The following is a 22,244-nucleotide window of genomic DNA, read 5'->3' on the forward strand; positions in this document are numbered from 1 at the left end:
GAATACAATTGTTGTGTTTTTATTATTATACTACACAAAACTTTGCTTCCCCTGCCCCTTGAGTTGTTTTTGGTGTCCCCTGATCCTGCCCTCTCCCTTGCCACCCTCCTGTTCTCTGTTAGTAGAGTTTAAAACTGTTTTTGCAGGATAACAAAACAAACAAAAATTGTTTGAAATGTCTGTTGCTGATGTCATGTTACAGACAGACACGTGGACAGACAGACAGCAAACACACAGACAGTGCAGAAGGACAGACGGAAACAGGGAATGACCTTGCATTAACCATGTCATTTAGAAAATACTTGAGTATTACACATAGAATAACTTTTTGGAGTGTAAGTGACCTATTGTTTCTGCAATTGATTTGTTACAACTTATAAGGCAGGGTGAGCATAACAGCCAAATACTGTAACAGTTTCTTCATTTGTAAAGACATGAGCATAAGACTTTTTTCAAATGACACCAAGAACACGATAAGTTTAAAGTGCTGTATCTTTTCTACGCAGCTTCTATGATCAAGAAGACCGACTTTATACCAACTTTCAGCTTTGTTTACTTTGTTAGTTAGTGTGTTAGTAGAGCTAGTATGTAATGCTGTTCCTTTTTAGTCATTCAGGCCTGAAGTTTATGTAAGACAGAGAATTCCGTAGGCGCCTTTTGGGTTCAAACTGAGTGTTAAGTGGGAGGGTGGGACAGCGCAGGTTTGAAGCGTCCACACCCTCTGTTAGTGAGCGGCAGATTGTTTTGGCTCAAGGCATATCATTTTTGTGGTTGATGTTGGCATTCTTTACACACTTTAAACTCTTTAACGTCTTTTTTTAAGGCAGTTAGCTCACTGGCAGTTACCTACAGTCTCAGAAAAACATTGTCCCATTCACAAGAACAATCAGAAAAAGATCTCACACTCACACCCTGCATCCTGGGGGCCAGCTTGTCATTCTAACAGGTTGATTTGATTCTGTAAAAAATAGAGATAATCAATGCATTACTGCGGGTACAAAAAAAAAATGTATTCAAAAAAAAAAATGTATAGAATTAATTTTGCTAATTGGAGAAACAGCTCCTTGGCAGGTACTGTATTGGACAGCAGTGCTGTTTTGGAAACTATGCATGTTGGTTTAATGGGAATAAAATGTTGGGAATGGATACAGTGTGAATGGACTGCAATGGTAAGCACACATGCTTCTGAGTGTATTTGCGTGTGTGTGAAGTTGATGTGTGTGTATGCATGTATGTTTGTACATATGCATTCATGGGGATTTTTGAGAATGAGCTGAGCTTATAAAAGTACACATGAGTGTGTTTTTGTGTTTATCGGTGCATAAGTGTACATGAGTTAGTGTACTGTGTGTGAGGATGTGTGTGTATGAGTCTCTGTGTGCTTGTGCACGTGTGTGCATGTGCGTGTGAGCGGAGGCTGCACTCCCTCCTCGGGTCGACCAGCAGCCTCCGGATCTCTGGATATATGGCCGCTCTCAAAGGCTTGTGGGATTTGGGCCGGTATTATTCCTGTGTCTTTATGGCTCTCTCTCACCTCTCACTCTCTGAGGCGAGCTGGACACTCTGCCCTCTGCAGCGGCCTGCCCTGGGTGGAATTTCACCACCATTCAGTTCCAGCTTTGTAAGAGCATCAATAATATAACTCCTTAAGAATCCTCCTGGAAAGAAAGTGATTCATACTTTAACTCCAAAATTATACATTTTGGTCTGACTTGGAAGCCATTTCAACAGTGCTTAAGAAACTATGAGCTGGCCTGCCTGTTTTGTAAGATGTTATGAGGAGAAGTTAACTTGGAACCTCTGGAAAGATTAATGTACTTTTTTTATTTGGCCATTGTGTGCAGGATTCCAGATTAAACTGAGTCTTATTTTTCCCACCTTTTATAAAAGTGGGAGTTCGGAGCTGTTCTCCCTCCTTCCTGCCTTGGCTTGGCTATTTATTTTTCTTTTAAATATCTACTGAGGGACTGTAATCTTCTGTCTGAGAGAAAGCAGGAACGCCTCTGGGACTCTCAGTCACAGCGGCACCAGAGCAGGGAGACGTGGAGTCACACTAATACACCAACACCCCCTTCCACATCGTCCATCTCTTTCAGCAATAATCCACACGCAATTTACTCCTACAAAACATCCTGTTGTTCAGTAATGTAAAGAAAGGCTCTAGGAAAAGCTTACCTCCTCTAATGGCAGTATGGTATTGCACAAGGCTTACCAATGAGGCGAGGCTTGTAAGGGAAGATTAACTCATTTTCCCCATCTCAAGTGACAGAAATGGACTAGAGACACTTCTTTGAAAATTATGTAGGTATTTTTTACGAACATGTATTGTACATCCCTTGCCAGTCCTGGAGTATATGCCGTACTGAAGGAAACACAAGAGTATTTTATTTTTTCTTCCTGTTTTTAAATTACCTAAATTACCATACATGGTGATGCACCACTATAAGCAGATTTCCTGAGTGTCAAGTCTTTCACTCAGCCTCGGACAACAAGAAAAACACATTTCGTCATCATTAGCTCCATCAGGATGTACAAATTAGACGCTTCAAACAACCTTTAGAATTTCCAGGACCACACTGAATCAGTTCTGTATTAGTGTTGAGCAAATCACACACAATCCTTTGTTTAAGTGTGGTTCCTTTGGAAAATAAAAAATTATATATATATATAAGGGATAATCACAACTATTTTGTGAGACTGTTTTTATGTCAACAATGTACAATAGAAGCACATGCAATGCTAGCATCTCTAAAATTGTTGGGAGGGCAAGATAAACACTGCAGTAATTCATAGAAATCATAGACATTGAATCTAGAAATTAATCAATCTTGTGTTATATTTGCTGTTGGAATTATTTATTCATTTACAATGAGTTGTTACCTAATGTTTTTATATACAGTGTGTTCCATAATGTTTGGGGCAAATACATGTTTCTTCATTTGGCCTGTACTCCAAATGTTTGGGCCAACAAATTATACTGAAGGCCACATTGACATGTGCCTATAGGTTCAAACTACCAGGGGTTTGAAATACATATATATATATATATTCCTTTCCTACACTTTTCTCCCTTCTTCTTCCAGATAGGTGAAGGAGACCAGTGGAGGAAAGGAGGGTACATTTGTAGAGTACTGAGACGCACCGCCGGTGAACATAAACTCCGCCCCCTATCACATGTACACTTCCGCGCTAGCGGGCAGCATTTTCCCGGCTGCCTGCCTGCTTGCGGGCTGTTCGCACAGGAGCGTCCCCGCAGCGAGCGGTAAGCGGCACCACTTACTGGGAAATAAACAGCCATTGTATTCTGCCAGCCATTGTAAACCTGAAAATACAACTTTTTCTATGCACTGCCTTCGGAAAAAAATCATACTGAGGTATTGAAACTGAAAATTATGTCATGAAAGGTTGAAATAAAATGAGAGGATATGTGAAATTGAATGTGGCGTTGGTTCATTGGTCTGTAGATACCTGAATTGACATTTGCTTTCTTCTCGAATTTAAACGCTTTCTTCAATGTGTATCCTGAAACCTGTCCTGAAAACTTCACGAATTTAATAGTCACCGTGCAGACACCGTTCCCGTAAAAATGGAATTTCGTCCATTCACTGTCAATCACAACGCTTACTCCATCATGGGCGCGTCTATTTTCCTACTTGGACCAATCGCGTTATTAGGTGGGTAATATGCGAATACATGAGATCCAATCGGCGCTCCACATTCCTGAACCTTTGCAGCTCCGAGCAGGTTAATGCGTGGGGGGCGTGGCTCCGCCTCACTGACTCCACTAGCAAAATGCATTAACTCTTAAAGAACCAAATTATAATAGCACTACTGCTACTCTACTTATAATCGCCCCTGACGGCAAATGGCTTGCTTTGAACCATAACGTTTTGAACAATTTAATACACTTGTCTTTTTCGAGACGAAGGTGACATTATATAGGCCTAAATTAAGGACTAGAAGCAAAAAAGGCATTTGAAGGAGTAACAGAGGTTCTCAGTTGTGCTGTCACATTGTGGCATTTTGATTAGAAGCTCGTCTCAGCAGTGTATACATACGTTATACATATACATAGTTCCGTTAATGTGCAACAATGTTTCAAGATGCGTGCTTGAGGTACACAATCATACTTACAGTATGTAGTTGTGTGTGGGCCTTCGGATTGCGAACTCAAGACAACAAGCGCGGTCTCTCACAGACTGGACTCATGCTGTCCGAACCCTCACACAAATGAGGGGCATCAGTGCGACACGAGGTCAATCGGAATTTTGTGGGCGACTGGGCGTCAAGGCTAAGCTCGCGCGACAATTAGAAGTGTGGTAATCGGCTCCCTAGGGCACAACAGAAGGGGCATTTTGGTTGCTGCACAGTAAAGGCACTTTGCAAACATGTCATACACTGATGCTTCAAGTTATATGATGATAAATGACAGTATGATTACAAAGCAATGCCGATGCAAATAAACTGTAGCCTATTTCTGAGGTAATTTTGGCGACAAGTTTATTTAGGGTGCACAGACGCCCTACGCAAATCTGCACAATTGAGACGGTCTAGAAATATCATGTATAAAACCCGAGACGTGGCTATTACGCCTTTAAGAGTTAAGAAATTTGAAACCTTGTTTGCGCAACAATCAGTGCAGCTCGCAGCCGCCAAAGTGTCTAGACTAGCACATGATAGGAGCCAACCAATGGCTCCATCGCGCTCAGAGGCCTCGTGTGAGTGTGTGTGCGTTTCTGAAAAAAAAAGAAAAAGAAGAGAAACGGAGAAAGAAAGAAGTTTAGGGCGCCGTTTGAAGAGATCTGAACAGGCAGCCAGGGGCACGTTTGAACCAAGGGATTCCTCATTGACAATCTTCAAGGCGAACGTGATATCGTGACTTTGGGATTATAAACGACTGCTGTATTATCATAGAAAACCAATGTTCTGGAGTTTTCTGCAAAGGAATTTTTCATGGGATTAATTCGCAACGGAGAAACTCCATTCATGTGCGGAGCGGCGCTTTAAAAAAAGAGATATATTAAGGGATTTCAAAGTCCGGAAACGACGAGAATACCAGGCGACTGGCTTCTCACACATTTGCATTTGGGTATTACTTGTAATGTAGTTCATGTGTGTCCGGAATATTATCGTATTGTTTAATATTGCATACAAGTGCTACGAATGCCGTTTTCCTACGAGGTAGAAAAAAACAAGCGGTTGTCAGTTTCTGTGCTCTCAGGGAAAATTATTTAAGTTAATGCATTTTGACTTTAATGTGGCGGTGCAGTTCTGTCACTGTCTTGAACATTAATGCAACATATAGTAGATAGTAATACTAGATACCTATCTAATGTTGCGGTTTGGCCACAGACTTACAGAACTCTGCTGTGCATTCATTGCACGGCGTCTAAAAACATTGATGTACGTCGACTTACTATTTGGAATCCACATAGATCTGAACAAGAATAAAAACATAGAAATTTAAACTGTCGTATGTTCAGGTCGAAACGCTCAGGTCTTGTGCGGCGACTTTGGAGAAGCCGTTTGATCCCAGGTAGAGAACAGGGCGATGGATGTAGCAGAGCCCGGTGCGAGGGGGTTCGGGACAGTATTAGCTGCAATAGTCCAGAAAAGGTGCCAAAAACAGAACGCAGAACTGTGGACCAGGAAGGGGCGTTCGTGGAGGACTACGGGGTAGTGCGCGAGAGGAATCCCACTGGAGGGGGTAGCTCGGAGGTCACGTCGGACCAAGACGAGGGAGCAATGTGTGTCCTGGAGTATAACTGTCCCAGATCCGCGCAGGAGGGCGAATGCAAAACGGTTACGTGCTGTTTGTTCAAAGACCGGGACTATTCTCTGCCGGGGAGCCCTGTGGCGAGGGTTAGGAGCAAAGAGTCCGGGTCGTGTCAGCGGATGACGAGAAGTCTTACGTCCGGGGACTCCGGTGCTGCGGGGTGGCAGGACTCGTCCCCCCCCTCCGCGATAGAGCAGGACCTCCAGGCCGACACTTACTTGTTTTTGAAGAGACTGAAGGAACAACCGCTGGATGCCTTGTGGGAAGCCGTGGAGTCTAAAGGGGGGATGCCGAGCGATTGCGTCATGGTGTCGCGGACGGAGCTGCGGCTTGGCGGCCACACAGCGCCCCCGCAGCTCCTGCTCTGCAAGCTTTACCGCTGGCCCGACCTGCAGCACGCAGCCCAGCTCAAACCCCTATTCAACTGCCAGAGCTTCGGAGTTCTGGACGGCCCCGCGGTCTGTTGCAACCCCTATCACTACAGTCGACTCTGTGGGCCAGGTAAAAATCACCTGTGTGTTGAACCATGTTTTAATGGACAGGCAGCTTAATCTTTGGCATGAATGAGTGAAGAACATGAGGATGCGTCAACAGTTGCCTTTGACACTCTGCCCTGCATAATGCAACAATAAAAACGTAAATGCAAAACATTATAGCACCAACTTTGAATATATACGATATGCAATTACTGTTCCAGTATCTGTAGGCCAAACGAATAATGCTCTGTGTTAGTCCCAGTAGTTTTTAAGGGAGGGGTGTGTGAAATCCCCTTGGGCAAAGCAGCTGTTTATTCCCAGAGTAGTTAAGTTTTGGAAGACTTTTATGAACATATCTGAGGTACTTCCCCTTCACACATTTCAACCAAAGTCAATATCCCTTCTAATTGCAGAAATGTGCTATTACATTTAGCAATGCTGCTGAAACAAGTGGTCAGAATTAAGTGATGAACCTTCTTCTCTGGTCCACAGCCTGTTTCCCAAACAAACACCTATATTTAAACGGATAGGCCACTATTAATACCTCATTCATACACAACTCTTTGAGTAGTATAGGCTATGGAAAATATTTCACTTTGAATTAAGTACTGTTTAAATACAGTTTCAGCTACGCAGAGTTCAGGATAATTTTCCTTTCTGGTTACATAATCGGGTTCATAAAATAAATCCATTTTGAGTTCCTATTTGAACCTGACTGCCAAAAATGAATGTGTTGTTTATTTTTTTAAGTACAAGGGGCACACCTAACGATGGGGTGAAACGTCAGGTTGAGTAACACGGCCACTGCACTGTGGAGCAGAGCAACAGGGTGTAACTCCAATTTCTTCAATAATTCTTACTGACGGGCAGTCATTTTCTACTTGCCATTCACAGAATAATGTAAGGGTAAGACTCATTGTACATGTGTAAACCAATTAGATGTGCAGATATGAGTTATTATAGAGAGGCGCCGTGGTTCTAACTGTTGCCTTGCGAGAAGTTTCCGGGTGTAGGTCCTGTTGTTTGTACTGTTCTTTTTCCTCCACTCCACCACTCCACCTCCACATGCATGTCAGCTTAGGTGCACTCCTGCCATTGCCCTTGACCAAGGCACTGGCCTCAGAACTGGAGTTGGTCCCCAGGCACTGCACTGTGGCTGCCCACTGCTCCTAAGTAGCTAGGATGGGTGAAATCCAAAGGAAAAATTACCCCATGGGGTTAAATATCGAATGGCTGGATTTGGCTCCCAGGACTCTGGTGTAACTGGCCTAAACTCTCAGCAAAAATGTAAATGAAGAGGTTTGGGCTTACAAGCAGGGATCCCCCAGACCAGACAATGGAGAGATGCAGATTCACTTGATGTTTGTAATTAAACACATAACGAACCAATTTAGGCAGGTGCTTCAGTTAATTCCCCTCACCTGGTTCTTTAATGTGAATGTGATGTTGACAAAAACTAGCATATTGTGGCTTTACAGGACCAGCATTTCAGACCCCTGGGCTTTTGGAGTTGTTTGTCATGCTGTAGCTCCCTGTGGATGTAAAGGCATTTTAACTTGTGGGGGTCCCTGTTCCTCTGCATTTGTGCCAGGGCCACACGACTCTGGCTGGGTTAAGTCCAACATGGAACATTTTTTCAATTGAATTGCTGCTTTCCAAGGCTGGGCCAGTATTCATAAAGCATGATGTACAAAGAGTGCAGATCCAGCATTCCTCTGTCCATATCCTAATCTTAGAAAGTCTGAGGTGAAATGTTAAACTGAGCCTAGATCAGCACAACTCCAGCACACACTCTACTGGCCCTGGACCCTGGAAAATCATCGTTGGAGATATCCCATGTTCTTGCCATTTAATGTTTGTTTTGGATCGTAATATGGCAATTCTGGATTTGTTGCATTTTGTAGTGCACTTCCAAGATTTGAGAATCTGGTCAGTACATAGAATATCTTTGTCCTTCAATCAGGTCCCCCCAGAGTTGCAGCTGACTTTTCAGCAACAAGTTGCAAAATATTCCTCACTACCTTTGGCTTGAATACACCTACTGTCAGGAAAAATAAGTCGATGAAGTTGAGAGATTGGGTGTGGTAGAACTTTCCGCATTCTACGTGTTGAACCAGTAGTATCCATGTGATGCAATTTTTCTGCAGGACCCCTATCTCGTGCTGGGCAGTGTTTGTTTTCATTCATTGTAATTCTTGTTCTTTAATAACATAGCGCCTGTGTTTTCTGTCCAACCATAAAATGAAAACAAGCTGCAAGTTTGTCCAGCTTGTTGCCCTGCCTTGCATTTGTGTCATATGGGAAGAAAATGGTTTCCTGTCCCTCACTTAATGGAGGCTAGATGATACAGCTGAAAATCTTTGGGCCTTGACCCCCCCTGACCAAAAGCAAGCTCTGACATATTAGTGCCATGCACTCAGCTAACTGTGCTATAGGGCTTTGGTCAAGGTCCAGGGCAGGGTTTTTACAGGTAACCCGCTATCAAAATGTAGAAGTTAGGAGACATATTTTATTGGTGATATGGCTAACACCAAGAAATGGCTATACAGGCATCATTGTAAACAAGTGGTTTCAGTATTTTGAGTCTCTGACTTATAGTTTCTGGCATGAAATTACTTAAGCTTTTATTTTGACTTGGCTGGCCCAAATGTGGAAATGTAGCTATTCAGATTCACAGCCATGGCTCTATTGATCATGGTGCGCTGTGGGTTGCTTTTATTGATATTTGTTAAATAGCAAATGTATATTATCCTGAATGATGGTTTGTACAGACATTTAAAATACAAAATTAGCCCTCTGCTATCTCTTGGCTGCTGTTTATGGTTTCTCAATGTGCTGCGTCACGTTAAAACGTGTAAGACCTAAATTACGCATATATATGAATACTGGAGATTCTATATTATATTACCCACGCGTTAGCGGACGCATTTACAGCCCATGAGGTTAGGGCTGGCAATTCCGTGGGCGCCATTCAATCTGTCACCTGGCCGACAGGCTTGTGGTGGCCACGAGACGCGCGTGCTGAGTTGCCTGCTTTGCGCCTCCGGTCAGAGTTTCTGTCACGTCGCCCAAACGGCGTTTTGATCCTTTCCCACAACATCCGCGTTCTCAGGAGCCAGTTAGCTGCGACTCGCCCTTCAAAGTCGCCGATTTAAAGATTTCAGACTTGATAGTGTGGGAAATGCATTTTGCTGTGTTAGGTTACGAATGACTGCATGTCCCCATAATATGCGTGCAGAATTACAGTTTTTAGTTAGTAACATGGATCACTTGAATAAAACAGGTTAGCGTTTTTTCTAACCATTATTGACGTTTACAACCAGCGTGTTTTATATTCTTAAAGTCGCTTATGGCCTGTCGTGGATTGTGTTAGCATTATTTTAGCAACATCCAATATAAGTTATGACATACAATGGACAATTAATTAATACATTACATTACATTACATTATTGGCATTTGGCAGACGCTCTTATCCAGAGCGACGTACAGTTGATTAGACTAAGCAGGAGACAATCCTCCCCTGGAGCAATGCAGGGTTAAGGGCCTTGCTCAAGGGCCCAACGGCTGTGCGGATCTTATTGTTGCTACACCGGGATTAGAACCACCAACCTTGCGTGTCCCAGTCATTTACCTTAACCACTACGCTACAGGCCGCCCTACAATAATACAATTGCCGATCATTTATCTAGCGCATGCTATTTCATTTTCAAAGGTAGATTGCTGAAAGCCTATTCAATTAAATCCGCCCGAATCCCAAAGCAAGCTTTACTGCGGTTGCAAATGGTTATATAAATGAAATATGCTGGCTGGGGAGTTTGTTGCGATGAAGGCGAGCATTTGTTTTTTTTAACCGTTTTGCACAAGTACTAGGCTATTTGGGTCCAGTCACCTACAGCCAATACGCTTTGGGCCACGCAGGTATGCTGCGGTTCCAAAACCTCCGGATAGAGGAGGTATTTGTCATCTTATCTACGTGAACGGTCGTCGGACATTTTCTACAAACTTGGAAGATTCCATCACTTCCATCTACCTCATTCAGAAGGCCGAAATGAATATGTGGCCTATTTATTAATTATTAAGGCCTATTAGTTCATAACAGAACCCTATCTTATTAATCGCACACTACTTCTACTTGAAAAGACTAGTGCAACACATTATTATAGTCCGTCATGCGTAAAATACGCACGCACGGACGCACGCACGCACACGTTTACAGTGTGATGTGTGAGCACAGACTGTCTTAAATAAACAAACGTCTATCTATCGCCAGTCTGCTTGCCCGCCCGAAGAGGGCAAGGATTGAAATGGTTTTAGTGTTTTTTGTCACGCACTTTTTATTTGGGCAGACAGTATTCCTTTAAAACGAGATCAGTTTCAAGTTGCTCTTTTAAAGCCCTGTTTTCCACGAGAAGGTTCCCTCGTGCTGTTTAGGCGAAGGAGTGGCGATAATACACCGTTTGCATACTGCTGGCGCCAGTCTAGTGTATCTGAGTGACTGAGTTCAGATCTTAGTACTGTAATTACCGCCGCAGCTCTTAAAGAAACCGCTGCATGTTCCATTTTACAATGTCACCGCCTCTGTGCAGAATGTGCCCTTTTGCATTTTTGATCTCTGACACGATTACAAGACATTTCCACTCTTTTGCCGTTTTTTCTCTTTTCCATTGAACGTGGAATCACAGAATAGTTTCAAGAAAAGCAAAAAAGATATACTTATGAGCATGTACATAGAAACCGTTTTTGAGTCATTGTACCCTTAAAGGCTTTTTTTCGTTCAGTTACTACTTATTTATTGCATTTATACCATAATCTGACACTTTATTGGTGGTTAGCACACTTGTTACCTGTTGCCCCCAAAACTGCCTGAATTCTTTGCAGTATTTTGATTAAAAAACAAAGTACATTCCTTTGCGATTTTGGTCCATGTTGACTCGATTAGCATCATGTGATTGCCGCAGATTTGTGGGCCACACATTCAGACTGCAAACCTCCACCTCACCCCAAATGTACTGGATTGAGAAGTGCAGGCCATCGGCACAAACTGAAGTGACTGTCGTGTTCATGGAACCAGCTTGAGATGATGTGTGCTTTCTGCATTATCCTGCTGGAAGATTTGAAAAGGGTACACTAGTTATAAAGGGACCCACATGGTCAGCAACAATACTTAGTTATGCTGTGGCATTCAAATGATGCTCAGTTGGTATTTTGGGGCATAATGTGTGCCAATAACACATTCCACCCACCATTACACCTCCACCCCCAGCCTGCACTATTGACAGGATGGATCCCATGGATTATGTACGGAATTGTTTCTGACCCTACCATCTGCAGGTCACTGCAGAAATCGAGATTTGTCAGTACAGAAAATATAATATCACTTATTATTAATAATCATTTATTAATCCAGAAAACTAAACCTAGAAATGGTAGTGTCTAGACATATTTATAAAGACAATGATGAAGTATTCATTTTAGGAGAGATACCTTCTAAAGAGTACAGGCTAATCTCACCCAGGAGTCCTCTATGTACATCTGGTTACTGTTGTATGAAATGCAGCAGCACTGTTTAAGAGACTTGGTTCACAAACATGTTTACGAGATGGCCATCTAATCATCCTCTTGTTTAAGTGGCTCAGCTGTTGTGTGGTGAGTGTTCAAGTGCAAAATGGCTGCAGTCCATCCCCTAGGTGGGTGCTACACATTGATTGGTGGTTGGGGTGAGTTTCTCTCCTTTACCTTCAATCACTTTGAAGTCATGGGTTTAAAAGTATTGAATCCAGACCGTGCCAGAACTGACTGTTGCTGGAAACCCTGCAGGGTGATGCACAACTGGCTCTAGCATCACCGACGGACTGCAGGGTTTCCGGGAACGGATGGCAGTGCAGTGTCCCCTCACATGCCAGCAGCCCCTAGTGGTCATGGGCCTGCAAGTTCAGCTGTTAAGAGGCACATCATGTCTCCTCTAATTGAATTCTTATCTGCTGTCAGATACCTGACCCTATATGGCGCTGTATATCTGAATTATTGGGAGTTAGGAATCAAGTGCATCATCTATATTTCAACTATCTTCAATATTGTGGCTAGGGCTCGAGAAAATTTAAAGGAGGTGAATTTTGCATCTCATATCTGAAAATAAATGGCAGGTAAAATACGAGTGTTCCCCACCCTGTTAGCAGAGACTATGTATATTTGGCATTTAGACTAAAGGCTGAACTAGCCTACATCTGAATACCTTTATCTCCACAAGTCCCACCAACCTGTATTAGGACGTGAGTGGGTTTATTTGCATTAATTTCCTTTTTTCCACTGTGAAATTTCCAATCAATATGGTCGCAAGATATAGCATTTGGAAGCTTTAAAACTCACGGTTTAAACTATTTTACTATGTCTTTGCTACAACGGCTTCTTATATGCAGGGTGGCAAAACAAGTGAGAGCACATTTTTCAGGAGTATTTATAACGTCTTCCAGGATAATTTCAGTATACAATGTATATTATTTTACACCTCATATCACCCACACTATCATTTGGTTGCCACGTGTCCTTTTGGAGTTTCCAAATTGCCTTTTTTGAAACCTAGACATAGCTTAGATGAAACAATGTATAATGCTAATTTTTGGGGATATTGTCATCAAATTTGAAAGGGGATTTGTCCAGCATGGCTGTGACTCCATTGAGTTTTTAAGCCCACCAGACACAGCCACAAGCATATGCATCCTCTCAAATACAAAAACTTTTACAGAACTTTGAGCTTCTGTGACTTTTTTTTTGTTATATAGTGTAATTCAGAATCTTGGAAAACAAACTGTCAAGGGGATTATATAGAGCTATTTAGGATTACCGTTTAGAAAAAAAACAGGATTATGCCTGTAGTCAAAAGGGTTCAAGAACAGTAACCATTTTATTTGGGGCATGTCATTTTCAAGCTTCTGTTAAGAAAAGGGTGCAATTACGATTAATTGATACAGGGTCAGTGGGGGAATACAAGGGGTATTTGAGCCTAGTAAGAAGTGGCTAGACTAATCCATACTACATGTAAAGCAATGCTGATATAAGTTGATTTAAGAAAGTGACATTAATTAAGAATTTATGTATAGGAATCAACTGACACTGCACTCTGGAGCCCGCACTGAATTCCTAGGGTTTGTTACTGTGTCCTGAGCTAATATATTAACAGATTAATAGAATCCGATCAACAGAAATTGTCATCATTGTCATTAGTAGCTTGGCTGCTTTTTTACATTGAAACATAGACACAAATTCTCCAGGCACATGAGGTTCCATGAATACGACTGGATAAAATCTAAAAGCTTTTGTTGGTTCAAAGATTTTATATGTTATATTTTAAACATACATACTTTTCTTGCTATTAACCAATCAAGATTATTATTTTGTGTCAGTACACGGTTAAGGAAGCACCAACCCTTTGGTGTTGGGAAGGAATCACACTCAACTTTTATCCATAAAATGCCTTTTACTGTAGTGACACATTGACAACAGAGTAGTCTCTGCACAAAATATCCCAGGTAGTAGTTTAGGTTTCTCCCACTTGAAAGTGAAGGTGGCTTCTTTTGCTATATATTTTACTGATTGACCAGGTCCATTGTATCTAATATTTTATCATTGGTTTGGTTTATTATTGGTTTATCAAGGTACAATAGGTACGATTTTTGTGTTAAAACATTGCTAGAACACCATTGTAAATCCCTTCCTATCATTGAAAAAGGCTCACTGACATGTTGACTGACCCTCTGCCTGTGTTTATAGTCCTTAAATTCAGGTTTCAAAATATACATTTGACGGCCCGACACTCTGTACCAAAACATTGTATAACTGTACAATAATTCAAGCTCATTGGTTGAAAATTGGTTCTAATTGCCACAGCCAATGGCGTTTCAACGTCAGTGCGTTTACAGAGAAGGAGGAGGGATAAACAGTTTTGTGGTTTGAGGGTGTTTGTTGCTGCAATTCCTCTCTTGGCCGTTAGAAGTCCAAAATGACCTATTGTACCTTTAAATGTAGTCTGAGTATGAGGGGCGCACACTTTCAGTAGGACCGGAGCATTTCCCAGTCAGGAAGTCCTGATCAGCTGCAGTCCTAAAAAGAGGACATTTTAGACAGGGCTTCATGCCTTATTGTAGAGGACCATATTTCCCAGTGTTGTGTGGTACATGTCTTCTGCCAAGGTGCTTTGTTACACCTCTGATGGTTAGTGTCTTTTTGGAATAATTTAAAAACATGTTTTTAAACTTAAAAACATGCACTATTTTTGTTATTGTATATTACAGTAATTTTGTCCAATCAACTTTCTGTTAAGCGTCTGACAAAACATTTATACACTCAGTGAGCACATTATTAAGTATTTATTAGACTTATTTTTTAGAGTTAATAAGTCTTCTGCTGCTGTAGCCTGTCCACATGTGTTCAGAGATGCTCTTCTGCATACCTCTGTTGTAATGTGTGGTTATTTGCATTACTGTCAGCTTTGACCAGTCTGGCCCTTCTCTTCTGACCTCTCATTAATAATACGTTTTTGCCCGCAGAACTGCAGCTCACCAGATGTTTTTTTAGTTTTTTCACCATTCTCTGCAAACTTTAGAGACTGCTGTGCATGAAAATCCCAGGAGATCGGCAATTTCTGAGATACTCAAACCACCCTGTGTGGCGTCAAACAATCAGTGTGTGGCGTCAAACATGGTCAAAGTCACTTAGGGTCAGAATGGGGAAGAAATGTGATCTATTTGGTCTGAAAAACAGCTGAACCTCTTGACCATGTCTGTATGCTTTTATGCATTTAGTTGCTGCCACAATTAAATAAAAAAGCTGGTGTACAGGTCTAACTAATAAAGTGGTCACTGAGTGTATAGGGCTATTTATGGGCAAGTGATATGCCCACATCATGATTTTTACATGATGATTGTGAAGAACACAATAGCCTACGTATTATGGTAACTATATAGTGTCAATGTGAATATTAAACAAAGTGGTCGTTGCAGTAACAAAGCTTTCTGCTACAAAACAGTTTCTCTGAAGTCCTGACATTAACCTATTTCTTCTTATTGAGAAAGCATTGGGGGTTTTGATTTCAAAGGTGATTTTACGTGCATGCTAATTATGATTGATTCTATGAATCCTTCTCATTCATATGAGTGCATTTGTGTTAATGCATTGATGCTGTTAAACCGTGGTTGTGGGTTGTCATTACAGCAGGCAAGCGTATTGGGACAAAAATGCAATTGGGGAAATTGCTGTGCAGTTTTACTTTCGTCAATTTGACTTCAGTAAAGCAACAAAATCCATCGCCGTTGAAATAACATTGCAACAAGCTTAATCAAGGCTTTTCAAAGCGAGCAATGCTGGTTAGCTTATTGGCTAAGAGCACTTTTACAAATTTGCTGTTGAACATTCAGCTAAATGTGAATGTTAGTATGTTGTGATATGCCATACATATACTGTTACGATTTCAGGGGTAGATGCACCAGGCGGATCTTGAGTGCAACTGCAGTTTATTTCTTGTGCAACATTGCATTACATTACATTAATGGCATTTAGCAGACACTCTTATCCAGAGCAACATACAATTGATTAGACTAATTAGGAGACAATCTTCCCCTGGAGCAATGTAGGGTTAAGGGCCTTACTCACGGGCCCAACGGCTGTGTCGTATTGTGGCTACACTGAGGATCGAACCACCGACCTTACGGATCCCAGTCATGTAACTTAACCACTTCGCTACAGGCTGCAACTGCACCTAGCTATATGTATATATATAGTTGTATACAGTATATAGTTTCACACCAAATGCAAATGATACACTTCACTTATACCGGTGAAAACATCTTTTTATATTAGTTGCGGTAGCTAGCTAACCTTGTCAGCCTCCACTATAATACATTGACATGATACTGTACTTTTACATGAAAGTTAAAACACTTGAAGAGTGCCATATTATTTACCTAAATTGGTGGAGAGATCAATAAATATATATGATGTTTGTGTTTCAGAGTCGCCTCCACCACCCTACTCACGGCTCTCCACCAGTGAGGAACTGAAGCCGATGGGTAGGTCTACCTCATCTGCGCTTCCCCTCACCCGTGCGCTCCTCTGCCATACCTGCTGCGCTTTTGGGGTTCACTGTATATTCAACTAGATATGCATATATGAGTCCATGACAAACAAGATTTTCCATTTTAGAAAGAAAAAAAAGTTACAAAATGCAAATAAAAGCATTTATTTTTACCTTCATTAGAATGATATTTGATTATTTCAGCAAATGTCATTCTTCTATTTTAATTTAGTGTCGCATGATGACATCAGTCATACAGAGTAACCAAGATGTTTTTTCAAAATATATATATATATTTTCTTGTATTACCACCCAATAACCAGGAAATATTCAAGGTGACATTTACTACCATTTATTTTATACTTTCTGTAGATTACGTGTTCAAGACTTGTTCTGATGAAATGTTGCGAAGTGATCCAATCTGGAAAGTGGCAGAATGTTTACTACAAAAAAATATGTTATCTAGCCTGACTGAAATTGTCATTGACCCACATATGATTTGGGAGAGTGTAAACATAGCTCCCCTTTGCAGTGCGTGGTGTCACCAGCTGCTGCTTTTCACATGGCAGGGTATGGCTAAGCTCGCAGAGTAGAGTCAGAGGATGATCCGGCTTTAGCATGCTGTCCACAGGCACCTGGTCGACCAGCGGGGGCAACAGAATGAAATGTTCTCATCCAGCAGCAGCCCCTGTCAAATTATTAGAATGTTTATTAAATGAATTTGACAGTTTGACAGTTGTTAAAACTTGATTTGTTTAGATAATTTGATGATCAACTTGAGCATTTTATAGAATTTATATAAATTGTCTGTGTAACTGCACATTCTACTTAAATCGCTATGGGGCTATATTTGTGTTTATTTGTGTGGCAATGCTAAAGATCGTATGTTGCACCATACAGTTCTGTAGTCTTGTTTGCCATCCACAAAAATTCTATGTGGTAGTTAATCCCACATAATTTTTTTCTGTTTTACTGTAAAACACGCGTTTGGGGTTTTGGAGCCCCTGGCCCGCTTTGAGCTGGAAAGAAAGGCAGTGTAAACAAGGTCAGGAATTGTAGTGGTGGTAATTAGACGTAGTGAGTAGGGAAATTTATTTTTTACATTTCGCCCTCCTCTGGGAGTAGCTTGTTGTGCAGGGAAAACCTCAGCCAGAGACCACTGAGTCCTGACACTTCAACGGAAGTGGGACCTGGTCTGGGGCTCCCGGTGGAAGGTCCAGAAGAATCTGGCTGGGGCATGTCATGAGTCCCCCTCAGCAGCAGAGCTGAATATACTGTGGGGATTTATGTGCTTTCTTTGAGGGAAGCTGGGGTCAGTAGAGTGGAGTTGGGTTTAGCCAAAAAATTTAATTGAATCTTGTGTTGAAATTTAAGGAGGGGTATTTGAATGCTAATGGAATGAGAAATAGATTTGCGATTTTGTGGATGGACATTGAAATTCCAGAATGACGGAGCTCAGCCTTTAACAGCCACTCTGATTGCGATTCTGGTGTTTCCCCTCTGTGCCGTAGATCGGTCGGATTCGATGCTGTCGTACACTGAAACGGAGGTTACTGCTTCCCTGAATGGCACACCTGCAGGTGAGTCTTCAGTATTCAGCGCAGATGTATGTTCAGTTACCTCTGTGATGCTTCAGTGTGTGAGGGCTGGTGTGTGTGTGTGTGTGTGTGTGTGTGTGTGCATTCACAATATCTGTGGCTGAAGAAAGGGCATAGGTGTTGATTCTGCAGTTGGTCCGGCTTCACTGCTAATTTGATACATCGTATACACTTCCTATACTTAGCTCTACATTTAGAATGTGAAGTTCTGTAAAGTCTTCAAAAGACCACTACAGTGAATTGAGATGTAGAGATGTGTTAACAATGTGAACACCTTAAACTTGAAATGCAGTAGGCCTATCATTCACAACCATATTTACGAATAAATGCTGGAACCATTTCTAATTGTTTGTGGTAAGTGGGGTGTGAAAAAACCCTTAGGCGAGCATTTCAGTGTTGGAAAAACACCAGCCTTTTGTCCTGCAGCCTTGCAGATGTGTGTATTTCACGTCCCCCTGATGTGATGTAGATTACTGGCCTGTGTGAGTGATGGGCAGGGCTGAGGGTTAGGACCCTGTTTGCCCCACAGTGCTGATGGCACTGCTGAGGACAGCTTAAGAAGGAGGGAGTTTCAGGCAAACTGCAGCTTGACGCAAACATTTTATAGCAGACATGGTTTTGTAGTGGTCCCCACAGTTGGCCGCGTTGTGCAGTGATGACGTGATTGGTCCACAGCAGAACATCAGAGGTTGTATTATCACATTAAATAAATGTATCACAAAGAAAATAAATGCTATGGTGCTTCTCTGACAGGGGGGCTGGCACCTTAGCCAGTGTATTTCCCCACAGCCCTGACCTGTTCATTTGTAGGCTGAGTAATGCCGTTGAGTGTGTCATTGAGTGTAAATAGCAGCAGTAGGTGTGTAGAATACACACCGTTAGGCTTTGCCTGCCGTGCCCCCTGCCCTCAACTTGCCCCAGGGCCTTAAAAGTAAACACACATTTGGAATTTCATTTTTGGAATAGTACGTGTGGTCCTCCTCCCCTCCCACTGCAACCCCCTCCCTCCCTGCTGCAGCCAAAGTTAACTAAAGTTAACATAACTGGTAAACCCTGCTGTAAAATCCAGCTATCCCAGCTAGACCTACTTGAAATCTGAGCTGGTCTAGCTGGGTATGAGCTGGTCAACCAGCTAAACCATGTCGAGCTGGGAGCTGGTGTGAACTGGTCAACCAGTCAATCTATCAAACTAAAGCCTTCAGAATGCCCACAAATCTGTGGATCTGTCTCGAGCCGCTGTCCTGCTCCTGTCAGAAACCCTAAAACCATTTCTGTGTTTTTCTGTGATCCAGTTTATATGATGTTGATGCATACTAAACACTGTGGACACTGTGGATTTCTGTATAAATCAGAAAGAACTGAGTATGAGGGCTAAATTCAAGTCAGTGTTTGTTAGCCTGAGAGAGGGATGTCAGCCATGTTTTGAATTAAGGAGAGCTTGTGCACAGAGTGGTTCAAGAGGAATGTTGTGTTGGATGTTGGGGCAGCCTGTAAGGTTAAGGTGAAAGACTGGGACACACTAATCCCGGTGTAGCTACAATAAGATCCGCACAGCCGTTGGGCCCTTGAGCAAGGCCCCTAACCCTGCATTGCTCCAGGGGAGGATTGTCTCCTGCTTAGTCTAATCAACTGTACGTCGCTCTGGATAAGAGCGTCTGCCAAATGCCAATAATGTAATGTAATGTTAAAATGAAGGATTTCTGTTAATACTCCATTTTTGTTTGCGCGTGTCTGTCTCTGCTTGTCTCAAAAAAAGTGTGGTTGGGTTTGTCGTTCCACTTGGACGTGTGCCCTGTTGTAAAACCTAGCTATAACCTGCTTAAAATTTCCAGCTGCCATCTGTTTCAAAACATAGCTTGAGCTGGTCAAACATGTTGAGTATGGAGCTGGTTTGAACTGGTCAACCAGCTACAAGTTGTTTCAAAACCTAGTTTGAGCTGTTTTTTTCAGAAGGGTGTGCCTGTGTTTGTGTGTTTGCGTTTGTATCTGCCTGCCTGTCACTCTGAATATGTGTGTATGACTGCGTATCTCTCTGTCAGTCATCTGTCTGTATATATGTTTGTGTCTTACCGTTGCCTGGGCCTCTGTGTGTCATTGTGTTCTGTCTGGCAGTCTGTCGTGCCTCTCAGATCTCAGAAATGGGTCAGAGGTCAGAGGATATTTTGCAGTTTAACGTATTACATTTTTATCCAGCTGTTCCCAAGAATATTGTTCATGTTCCAAGAAAAAGCATGCAGTGAAGGTCCTAATGATACTACACAACAGCTTCCTTAACATCAAATCCTTGAGAGACTTCTATAAATAACAGATAAAATGAGTGAATAAATTGTTACTTATTTTCAGCAGTTAGACTAGAACATTCTGTGTCTTAGGAGGCAGTGCACACCTGATGGTTCCTCAACCTCCCCCACACATGCAGGCATAAAGACAGGAACTCCAATTTCATGATGCATGAGGAAAAAACCAATGAAACTCATGGACTAATGAGATTAGGGTTTTGGGGTCAAGCCCTGTCCATGGGGCTATTAATGAGGGTTATTCAGTTTGCAGTTTAGTGCAGTAGAGCTGAAGCTCAGCACACTGTATGGCTGCTGATGAACCAGACCTGGGTCAAATTTGTAAGTGTTTTGGATTCACATATTTTAAGTGTTTCTGAGCTTTATTCACAGCCCCCCCTCCCCCCCACTTTTCCTCTTCCCTTCATCATTTCACTGACCTGAAGTGATCACAGATTGACTATGTGGGATCATATCGATGTCCTCTCTTCATGCTCATTAATCAGGTGAAGGGAGGAAGGAAGGTAGAGACTTTAGGGTTTAGCGCTTTTTGAAGTAGCCCCCACTTCTTGCTCCCTGCCCCTTGACCCCTGCCCCCATTTCCTACACCCTATAGTTCCTACTCCCTACTCCTTCACACCCTCCACTCCACCCCACCCCCTACCAGACCCGGGTCTATTATGTAATTGTATTGGATTCAGCTTTCATACTTTTCTGTGTCGAGCACATTCATACTTTTCTGTGCTCAATTGGACTTGCTGAGTGCAATTGAGCCAACCAAAAGGACCAGAATACAGGGCTTGCACTTTTTGAGAGTATTCAATATGTTCCAATACACCGGACAACCTCAGTAAAGCATGGAAACATATTTGAATCCAAAGCAATCGCATAATGGAGCCAGGTCTGCCCCCTACCCATACTATATATTCCATGCCCAATATTCACACATTTACATTCAGTTTTTAGCCAATCTGGGCAAAGTCCTTTGCTAGATAATACACATTGAGTTGACCGCAGAGCAGTTTTTGGTCAGGCGATACTGTACATTTACTGTGTGTGTCTGTGTGTGGGGGGGGGAGTCTCTAGGGAAAAATGAGACTGTGTGATCAAAGCATGTGGTTGGTCTGTTGATGAGCTGTGATTAGATTGCAGGCACGGGGTTTGAACAACCTGATAAGCAGACATGTGATTCTGCTCTCGATTCAGATTGATTAGATTGCTGATATGAGGTCGCAAAATAGCCAGACTTAAGTGGGTATTATCTAATTGGGTGAGAATTGTTTTAATATGTAGCTTATAGGTATACGTATATACACACACACACACACACACACACACACACACACACACACACACACAGTAAATATGAGCAAAGGAGGCTATTTAAAAGAGCAGTAATGACTAATTACTAAATGTGTTCTCTCCATTGCGTCTGTTGAGGGCAATCAACAGAGGCAATAGAGAGAACATATATGCATTACATCTGAAGTTTGCAGAACTGCACTGAAACCTGGAACTTTGTCCTGTACTGAGTGTGACTATGTTCTCTGGTGATGCTCTGCCAGGCCTGTACAGTGGCCTCTTCAGCTCCTGCTGGTTTTTGAGGTTATGTTTTACCAAATTCTCCCATTTTTGGCTTTGAAAAACAGCCCTTTCACAGTAGGTTTGGGATCATTGTCTTGCTATATGAAGTGCCAAAAGAACTTTAGAAGATAAGATGCTTCTGTACACTTCAGAATAAATTCTGCTGCTGCTGCAATCAGCAATTACATTATCAATGAAGACAAGTGAGCCAGTACCTGTGACAGCCATACAAGCCTCAACGTTAACACCCCCACTCCAATGTTTTGGGTCTCGGGCAGCTTTACGTTTTGCTCTTGCCATCACTCTGATACAAGTGAATCGTCATCTCATCTGTCCACAATACTTTTTTCCAGAACTGTGGTGCTCTTCTAAGTACTTCTTGGCAAACTAACCTGGCCATCCTGTTTTAGCAGCTAACTAGTGGTTTGCATCTTGCAGTGTAGCCTCTGTATTTCTGTTCTCTGCAG

General features: G+C 42.2%; 1 protein-coding gene across 1 annotated transcript in view; it reads left to right on the forward strand.

Annotated features, from left to right (window-relative positions):
* Positions 1-4,672: 4,672 nt before the first annotated feature.
* Positions 4,673-22,244, forward strand: part of LOC133130935 (mothers against decapentaplegic homolog 6-like) — a 24,822-nt gene continuing 7,250 nt past the window's right edge. Inside the window, exons 1-3 of the mRNA XM_061245946.1 lie at positions 4,673-6,277; positions 16,258-16,314; positions 17,831-17,899. Coding sequence (XP_061101930.1) covers positions 5,476-6,277; positions 16,258-16,314; positions 17,831-17,899 — 928 coding nt within the window. The 5' untranslated portion in view covers positions 4,673-5,475. The remainder of the gene's footprint in view (positions 6,278-16,257; positions 16,315-17,830; positions 17,900-22,244) is intronic.

Source organism: Conger conger, chromosome 6, assembly GCF_963514075.1.
Source record: "Conger conger chromosome 6, fConCon1.1, whole genome shotgun sequence".
Lineage (NCBI taxonomy): Eukaryota > Metazoa > Chordata > Actinopteri > Anguilliformes > Congridae > Conger > Conger conger.